This window comes from Hipposideros armiger, unplaced genomic scaffold (assembly GCF_001890085.2).
Source record: "Hipposideros armiger isolate ML-2016 unplaced genomic scaffold, ASM189008v1 scaffold_1360, whole genome shotgun sequence".
In the NCBI taxonomy this organism is placed as follows: Eukaryota; Metazoa; Chordata; class Mammalia; order Chiroptera; family Hipposideridae; genus Hipposideros; species Hipposideros armiger.
The window spans coordinates 75,432-85,853 of NW_017732710.1; the positions used below are offsets into that span (position 1 = coordinate 75,432).

Genomic DNA, 10,422 nt, shown 5'->3' on the forward strand with positions numbered 1-10,422 from the left:
CGCTCTTTTCCTTCTCTTCTCTTTAATGGAGGTTTTTAGAATACGTTTGGAAAACAAAGATCATCAAGTAACTTATGTATGGAACCGCCGATTCCTGAGCCATCATCGATGCATCATGAGAGTTCACTACCTGTGGACATAAAAGGGTTCTCCTACCCTGTGTTGCAGACAAAGGATCTTTCTCTCTGTAGCCACCACGTGAAGGTTTAAGGGCTCTCTGCCTTGTATCAGTAATAACATGCCTGGGTTCATCTCTGTCTCCAGATCCCTTTTCTTCCTGTCCTCTCTGACACTCAAAACAATACCAAGGTGATACGATCTTGGTCTTCATTTTACTTTAAAGACAATTGATACCCAGAGGCTTTGAGCTGATCTAGAGTTGCAGGAATTTCTGAATTCAGTTCAAGGGTCATCCTCTTAATTGGAGGGGAAAAAAACCACAGCAATTTATGCTGTGGAAATCAGGTCTAGCATCAATAGTCAGAGCTTTCTTGCTGATGACCTTTGGTAAGTAAGGCCAAATATCAGGAGAGGGTGTAGAATATGGAGGAGTCCAATCAATAATAAGATATACCCCATTTAGTTCACTAAAAAGTTGAGACCTATGGTTTTGGAAAGTGGTGTATGTATGGCACACCTTTGAGAAAACATGATATTATATAATTATCTTTGTGTATCTGCAGTAAATAATTTGGTCCTATAATAAGAATGGCCATATAATACTTTTTAACATCTTTAATATGCTCTCAAGAACTTCTTTTTGTACTTTTATAAAATTTCAAAACAACTTCACCCTTACAAAAGTGTTGTAGGTACAGCATATAGCACCTTTGCCTCCAACCCTGAAACATTTGAAAGTTGATTTCCTGATAGCCCGACACCCTAAAACATTGCAGTGTATTCCCTCCAAAGAGGATATTCTCCTATATAACCCAATACACCGTGAAATAAGGAAATCAGCTTTAATATATTAAACTATCTAGACCTCAGGCCTATTTCAAGTTTTGACGAATGTCCATCACTATCTTTTATAAAAAGGATCCAGTCCAGATCCATGTGTTGTTTACTTGTCCATACCCCTTTAGTCTCCATCAGCCTGGAAAGTTCATCACTCTTTCCTTCAACTTAATGATCTTATCACTTTTGAAGATGAATACCAATTATTTTGCAGGATGTCCCTCAATTTGGATTTGTTTGATGTTCCAATATGATCAGGCTCAGCTACTGCATCTTTGGCAGGAATATCTGAAATTGATGGTTGCTCTTCTCACTGAATCCTATTAGGTGGTCCAATATTCCAATTTGTCCCATTACTGATGATGCCACTTCAATTCCTGGATCAAGGTGGTGTCTGCCAGATTTCTCTGCTGCACAGCTGCTCTTTTGCCCTTTGAAATTATTAAGATTTTTTGGGAAAAGTCTTTAATATTTTATGAATATCCTATTGCCAATCAAAGTGTCAGTATAATAGCGTGGTTTCATATTTCCTTCAATGAATTACCATCAAAGTTGGTTTTGAGTCTCAAAATTCCCCAGATTAGGCAAATGGCAGTGGTATTCCAAATGGCTTCTGTTCCCCTCATCATTCTTGAGCACTTCTTAATTTCTGGCTCAAATTGCCCAAAGTTATTTTGTATTTTCTCTATTCTAGACCTAGAATGAGGCATTTCTCCAAGAACTACTTCTTCCTTTAAGTGGAAAATAATATTTAGAAACCGAGATCTGGGCACTATGGATGCGTTTTAGGTGTGAGCGTCATTGGTCCTAGACTAGGGAAAATCTATACAATTTATCTATCTCTCTGTGATCTATTTATATATCAACATATACATTTAATATCTAATCTATATTAACCCGGATATCTCTAATTTCAGTCCTAAACCAGTATATATTAGAAATTTCCTTTTCCTTACTTGTAACTCATTCTCTAACAGTGAGAATTTTGTCTCTAGTTATCCTTAATACCTTGACTTATGTTATCATCAATTCTCTTGAATGAAACCAATCTACTGCTGTTACAGCCAACTACAATTCCCCTGCACATGGCTTCCCTTATACATCCACCCACATACCCTGTTCTGCCTCTGATACCCTTGTCAGGCCACTGTCAACTTTGCACTCCTGTATGGGTGTCCTGCCCTCCGTGCTGGGCTCTGATACCTAGACAAACCCCTCCCTGGGTGAATGTCCTCTTCTTGCTCTGGTCTTAACATATGTACTGGTCTATATTGTGCCACCACTGTCATGTGGGGACACCAGTCCTCACCCCACTCGAGCTGCATGCTGGGTTTCCCCTCTATCACACATGGATGCCTTTCACAAACTGTAGGTTATAATACCCTGTGCAAAGCTCCCACCCTCACCTTGCTGTGAGGTTTTCTCATCATGCTGCTTGGGCCCAAGGCCCTGCATCCAGCCACTAAGAAGTATGTTCTCTTAAAAAGTAGAAGAACATTGGTGTTGGAGGAACATGCGGGTATGGGGAACAGGGTAACTCAGGGTTATACATAAGCTCTTAGCCTAGGGAAGCCGTCAGCTCCTGAAGAGAATAGCTTGGGTTAAGAAGAAAACGAGGCACAAGTAGTAACCCACGGAGCTCAGGAAACATGTAGCATGTGTGTGGAAGAAACCTGCAGAGAGGAAAAGTGGCTGACACATTTCAGAGGTGGGGGAGAAAAATCCCTGACCATGGCAGGCCTAGATGCAAGTGGTGTGTCAGAGCACTAGGAAAAGGAAAGATCTCTAAGTTACAGATGACAGTTTAGCAATGACAGACACCGAGTCACTGGGTACATTCTTACAAATTGTGACACTCACAGTTTTTTTAGTTATTTACTCTTATACCTCATTTCATCTCTGGCTGTGAATAGTGTTAATTTATCATACCAAATGTTTAAGAATTCAACTCAAAAGGAAGCCTTCTTTGCTCAACACGGTGCACAGCTACCGATGAAAGAGCTGTCATAACTTTTTGTAGTACTAGGGTTTGTCGGACTCAAAGACCCAGTTTCACATGGAGAAATAGCAAGAGAAGCATATCCTGAAACTTGAACAGAGCAAGAACACTCTACTCAAAGGACGGTAGAATGATTCTTGTGACTGCCGAGGAGAAACACATTTCTTGCAGGCAAATTTGTGCTGCCCTTGTTGGCCTGGACACCTGGTAGACACTGACTGTGCTGTGCTATTGAGACCAGTCAGCCCTGCAGCTGTGCCCAACCATCCCCAACCCTGCTTATTTGCATGTGACTGTGATGCAACCCACAGTCCTGGACACATTAATAGTGAGGTCACACCCTGTTCAGGAATCAGTCCCAGGCAGGACAGAGCATGGACATGAGGGTCCCGACTCAGCTCCTTAGTCTCCTGCTGCTGTGGCTCCCAGGTAAGGAAGGAGCACTTGGGGGATTTACTCTGCCAGTGTGGTCAGTACCACTTAGACTGTAGGGTAGTTATAAGACCTGGTAACATCATTAAGAGTATGGATGTGTGTTTTCTTATTTCCATTCTCAGGAGCCAGATGTGATATCCAGATGACCCAGTCTCCATCCTCTCTGTCTGTATCAGTGGGAGACAGAGTCACCATCAATTGCCGGGCCAGTCAGAGCATTAGCAGTTGGTTACACTGGTATCAGCAGAAACCTGGGGCAGCTCCTAAGCTCCTGATCTATGCTGCATCCAATTTGCAAACTGGTGTCCCTTCGAGGTTCAGTGGCCAAGGATCTGGGACAGATTACACTCTCACCATCAGCAGCCTGCAGCCTGAAGATGTCGCAACTTATTACTGTCAACAGGGTTACAGTGCTCCTCCCACAGTGTTATAAGCCTGAACATAAACCACGAAGCAGACAGCTGAGAGGTTGCCTCTCCATCTGTTCCTCTCAGACCTCCATCGTCTGGGAGCATTTCTCAGATGCACCCACTCTTTGATGGTGAATGGAGGTTTTGGTACAAGTGGCTTGCGAGGCTCCTCTGCACCCTAACTCTCTTTGTCTCTTTCTCAGCCTCAGCAGCACATACAATNGTAGCTACAAAATAGCTATGGGGATATAAGGAAAAGCACAGGGAATATTGTCAATAATATGGTAATAACTGTATATAAAACAACTATGAGCAAAACTAAAGGGAGAAACTGACAAAAACAGAATTAAGAAGGAAACTGATATACCTCATTCACAGTTGCTCCTTTGCCCTTTGCAATTAATGAGATTTTGGGGGAAAGCCCTGGATAATTTATGAATATCCTATTCCTTATCAAAGTGTTAGTATAAAATCTTGGATTCAGGACCGGCCAAGTGGCTCATTAGTTAAAAGTTGGCTTGGGAGCACGAGCTCTGAGCAGCACGGCCACTGGTTCAGATCCCACATAGGCCAGTGATGCTGCGCCCTCTACAGCTAAGATGGTGAACAACAGCTTGACCTGGAGTTGGGCTTCCGTGAGTGGATGGTGATGGCATAAGCAGCAGTGGGGCTGCAGCGGGCTGCCTTGAGCTACTGTGAGTGGCCGGCAGGCAGCGTGAGCAGCTGGCAGCTGGCATGAGCTGCCATGAGCCACCGTGAATGGCCATCCAATGGCTGGCGACCAACTGCCTCACCCAGGAAGAATGCAATGATCATAATACCAACATCCGCCAGTGAAGCGATGTCCTCCACAACTAGACTGAAGAACAAAAGGATAGTAACTCGTCTGTTCCCCTTCCCCCAATTCCCCAATGCTGTTCCCCTTCGCCAATTCCCCAATAAAATCTTAAAAAAAAATTGGGTTCATATTTCCTTCAATGACATGATTATAATTGATTTTAATATCAAAATATCCCAGACTTGGCAAATGATAGTTCCATTCTAAAATGCTTCACTTTACCTCATCATTCTTCAGCACTTCTTAATTTCTTGCCTAAATTGTTCAGAGTTATTTTGTGTTTTCTCAATTTTAGACCTTGGATGAGGCATTTCTCCAAGAGCTACTGCTTAGTCTCAGTGGAAATTAGTATTTAGAAACCAAGATCTGGGCACTGTGGGTGCTTCTTGGGATGTGGATGTCATTGGTACTAGGCAAGGGAAAATCTATTTATTAATCAATCTATCCATCATCTCTTTATATATCAACACACACTTCAGATCTCATCTATACATAACCCTGATATCCCCAATTTCAATCCCAAACAGTTTATCCTAGGAGTTTCCTTCTCTGTATCTGTAACCCCTTTCTCCAACAGTGAGAGTTTTGTCTCTAATTGTCCTTAATACTTTGACTTATATGATCATCAACCCACCTGAGTGAAACCAATCTTCTGCTGTTACAGCCATCTACAATCCCCTTGCACAGAACTTCCCCCATACATCCAATCAGATACTCTGCTCTGGCTCTGATACCCTTGTCAGGTCACTGCCAACTTTGCACTCCTGCATGGGTGCCCTCCCTACCATGTATGGGCTCTGACACCCTGCCTAGGTGAATGTCCTCTTCTTTCTCCTGCCTTAATACATGTACTAGACCAATAGTGCCACCAATGCCATGTGGGGACACCAGTCCTAACCCCAGTCTAGTTCCATGCTGGGTTCCCCACCTATCTCACATCAATGCCTTTTCCATATTTTGTGGGCTCTAATACTCCATGCTACGCTCCTACCCTGTCCTTTCTGTGTGGTTTTCTCATCACCATGTTTGGACCCAAGGTCCTCTATTGAACTCCTGAGAACTATGTTCTTTTAGAAACTGGAAGAGCTTTGGTGATGGAGGATTATGTGGGATTAGGGAATACAGTAGTGTCAGGGTTATAAGTAAGACATAGTCTAGGGAAGCCTTCAGCTTCTGAAGAGAATATCTTGGGTTAAGAAGGAGATGAGGCACAAGTAGTAATGCAAGGAGCCCAGGAACATGTAGCATGGGTGTGGGAAAACCTGCAGAGAGGAAAGGTGGCTGACACATTTCACATGTGGAGGAGAAAGATCCCTGACCGTGGTTTGCCTAGATGCAAGTGATGTGTCAGAGCACTCAGAAATGGAAAGGGACAGCTCACTAAGCTAGAGGTGACAGGTTAGCAATGACAAATACTCAGTCACTGGATGCTTCCTTACAAATGATGACACCAACTTTTTTTGCTGTTGTTGTTTACTATTATATCTCATTGCATCTCTGGCTGGCAATTGTGTTAATTTATAATTCAAAGGTTTTAAGAATTCAAACCAAAAGGAATTTTCTCTGCCCTCAACACAGTGTGCAGATATTAATGCAAAGAGCTGGGAAATTTCTTCCAGGTACTAGGGTTGGATCATACTCGAAAGACCCAGTTTCAGATGGAGAAATAGCAAGAGAAGCATGTCCTGAACTTGAACAGAGTGAGAACACTCTACTCAAAGGACGGTAGAATGATTCTTGTGACTGCCAAAGAGAAACACATTTCATGCAGGCAAATTTGTGCTGCCCTTGTTGGCCTGGGCACCTGGTAGACACTGACTGTGCTGTGTTATTGAGGCCAGTCAGCCCTGCAGCTGTGCCCAACCTGCCACAGCCCCTTGCCTATTTGCATGTGACTTGGGTGCAACCCACAGCCCTGGACACCTTAATAGTGTGGTCACACCCTCTTCAGGAATCAGTCCCAGGCAGGACGGAGCATGGACATGAGGGTCCCAACTCAGCTCCTCAGCCTCCTGCTGCTGTGGCTCCCAGGTAAGGAAGGAGCACTAGGGGGATTTACTCTGCCAGTGTGGTCAGTACCACTTAGACTGCAGGTTAGTTAAGAGACTTGGTAACATCATGAAGAATGTGAATGTTTGTTTTCATGTTTCCATTCTCAGGAGCAAGATGTGATATCCAGATGACCCAGTCTCCATCCTCTCGGTCTGCATCAGTGGGAGACAGCGTCACCATCACTTGCCGGGCCAGTCAGAGCATTGGCAGTGCGTTACACTGGTATCAACAGAAACCTGGGGCAGCTCCTAAGCTCCTGATCTATTATGCATCCAATTGCAAACCTGTGTCCCTTCGAGGTTCAGTGGCCAAGGATCTGGGACAGATTTCACTCTCACCATCAGCAGCCTGCAGGCTGAAGATGTGGCAACTTATTTCTGTCAACAGAGTAGCAGTTACCCTCTCACAGTGTTGTAAGGCTGAACATAAACCACGAAGCAGACAGCTGAAAGTCGGCCGCCCCAGCTGCTCCTCTCAGGCCTCCATCGTCTAAGAGCATTTCTCAGATGCACCCACTCTTTGATGGTGACTGGAGGTTAAGGTAGAAGTGGCTTGCGAGGCTCCTCTGCACCCTAACTCTCTTTGTCTCTTCCTCAGCCTCAGCAGCACATACAATGCATCTCCTAATTTCATAAAGGACAGAGATCATCACAGATGAGCTGACTGGGCTATGGTATCAGTCAGAGTTCATAAAGTGAAAGAGAAGCCACTCTAGGTATTCCAATCAGGAATTGCTAAATAAACGGAATTAATTTCTAAAGTCGTTGTTTCAAAGGCATGGGGATTAATAACAGTGGAAGCAAATAGTGGAAGTGTGGGATTCCCTGGTGCTCCCCCAGAAAATAGAGAATAGATCTGTTAGAGACAGAGGCTGTCTAACCACGTGGCCCCCAGACCTGTGGGGGAAGCCCAGGAGTAGGGTGCTGATGCTCTCAGCTCACCAGGGATTCCCCAGCTCTCCACTCCGCCTGCAGGAACTGGTGGATAGTACTGAATCTTCCTCTTCTGACTCCAAATGTTAGGGAGAGCCCCTCACTGAGCCACTCTATGGTAAACTATAGAAGGCAAAGGGGTTCTGAAAAATGTGCTTCCACAAGGAGAGTGAATATGGGGAACTTACAGCAAACAGCCTAGGTTATCATTGTTTTTATATCTCTCAGAATTTTGTCAGTTACAGCACATTTGGATGTGCTTTCAACCATCATCATCAGGCCTGGATGCATAACAAGAAATCTTTGTTAAAAGATTGAGAAATGAGAAAAATCCGAGAAGTGTTTTACATACATTGAAATAATTTGACAAAGAATGGAAGCCTTTTGTGATAAAAAAAAATCAAAACTTAAATGTGATGGAGCATACTTTGTCTTCTATATGAAAATATCTTGCTGTTGAAAATTTTCCCTGAGCCAGAGTATCTCTGACATCCCTGGGACCTTATTGCAAATGCAAAACAGCAGTTTTCACCTTACAACTTCTTTGAGGGACTTCAGTTTAACAAGGTATCAGGAGATATGTATAAGTTTTAGTATGCTCTGTTTTAAAGGACATTTACTTCAGTTAAATGGGTCTTTCTTTCCATTTCCATTTAAGGATCTCTATTTAAATCCACATGTTGAAAACACATCTAACTTTATTTTTAAATTAGCCCCAAATTAACTTACTTTAAGATTGTAAGTATTGTGATTTTTATTTTCATTTTTCTGATAGTTAGTGATAATGAGCATCTTCTCATATGTTTATTGGCCATCTGTATGTCCTCTTTGGAGAAATGTGTGTTCAGGACCTCTGCCCATTTTTTAATTGAATTGTTTTCTGTTTGTTTTTTTTTTGCTGAGTTATATGAGGCACCACCTCACAGCAGTTAGAATGGCTATCATCAACTAGACAAATAATGACAAGTGTTGGAGGGGTTGTGGAGAAAAAGGAACCCTCATACACTGTTAGTGGGAATGCAAATTGATGCAGCTGCTATGGAAGGCAGTGTGGAGGTTCCTCAAAAAATTAAGAATAGAATTACCATATAACCCCGCAATTCCTGTCTTGGGTATTTACCCAGAAGAGCGGAAATATTTACCTGTAAAGATATATGTGCTTCAATGTTCATTGCTGCTTTGTTTATGGTGGCCAATACATGGAAAAAACCAAAGAGTCTTTCAATAAATGATTGGATAAAGATGATGTGGTGTATATACACAATGGAATACTATTCTGCTATAAGAATAGATGAAATAATGCCATTTGCAACAACATGGATGGATCTTGAGATTATTATGCTAAGCGAAATAAGTCAAACAAAAAAGGTTGAGAACCATATGATTTCACTGATATATGAGATATAAAACTGAAAATAACAAATGAACAAGATAAACAAATAAAGAAATAAAACTCATAGATATAGGAAATAATTTAGTCATTACCAAAGGATAAAGGGAGAGGACAGTGGTACATGAGTGTAAATGGGATGAAATACATGGTGATGAATGAAAGAAGAACTGACTCTGGGTGGTGAACACAAAATGCAATATATAGATGATGTATTAGAGAAACCTCTATAACTTTAACCACTGTCACCCCAATATACTTCAATTAGAAAAAATGATTGTAAGTATTGAAACATTATAATTATTTATAAATGGCATGATGAAGTATGTAAAAAATTAGAGTAAAGGTTTTTAGAAACTCGAAGAATTACAAAGACCTAAGAATAAATGAAAATTATATCTAATTGTGTTAGAAATAATTGTACTTAACATTACTTGTGTACTTTATTTTGGGGATTTTGTTCCTTTCTGCAATTTGCCCTGAGAATGATGTGCTTTGGGTTCACACCTTCAATCTTGGCCCCAAAGGAAACAATCCATAGTGGAGACCAATTCACGTGCCTGCAGAGGAACTTCATACCTGAGCACTGTCTGGATCATCCAACATTGTTAACATGAACATTCAGGAATATGGAAATGAATTCGTAGTTTATAAGTGACTAAGTTTTGAGTGGTTCCTTACAAACCATTACTATGTATAATCTGACTAATACAATATTTATACATCTACACATGTAGACCAATTTCTCTAAATTTATGGCACAAAATAAGTTAGGATACAATTTATAAGGAGACATAAGGACATACAGAAAATATTTTAATATTTGAATAAAAATAATAAATTTTACATCATTTATGAGAACATCTAATGTTATCCATATATAGCAGTACTTACAGTAATAAGAATAATTTCATACTTCATATGAACTTGCTGAAAATGATTACATCCAAATTTCATAAATAATATTAAACATCAGCATATGTACATGTATGATACAGACATGTGGATAAATATTTTTTGATGACTAATGTAATTACTTTATGACTTAAACGGGTTATTATGACTCTAGTTACCCCAATCAAAAACAGGTGTCTTGGACCAGATATAGTACCTTATCTGCTTCAGGCATTTTCTTTATAACCTTGTTTCTAAATCACCCGCCAACTGCTGTGCTCACTTGAAAACGTGTTCTATGTGGGAGCCTACACGGAATAAATGAAGATATTTTTCTAACTGCAAAATTAAATTTTTACAGCCTATGGAAGTCCCATTATCCCTATGTTCACAATCATAATATGAGTTCCAGGTATGAGATATTACTTACCTGATTTTTAAAAATTTTATGGTGAAATCTACTTGAGACCCTCCTGACATAGGTTATAGGTCTTGTATTTATAGAGAAAATAACA

The 10,422-nt window shown here is 41.2% G+C and overlaps 1 pseudogene and 1 gene segment (V, D, J or C); both read left to right on the forward strand.

The window, feature by feature from the left end:
- The first annotated feature begins 3,308 nt into the window (after window positions 1-3,308).
- Window positions 3,309-3,839, forward strand: LOC109377295 (immunoglobulin kappa variable 1-39-like). The segment is given in 2 exon segments: window positions 3,309-3,385; window positions 3,514-3,839. Coding segments are annotated over 2 exon segments (366 nt in total).
- A 2,776-nt stretch (window positions 3,840-6,615) lies between these two features.
- LOC109377299 (immunoglobulin kappa variable 1-39-like) lies at window positions 6,616-7,108 on the forward strand (annotated as a pseudogene).
- Window positions 7,109-10,422: the final 3,314 nt, after the last annotated feature.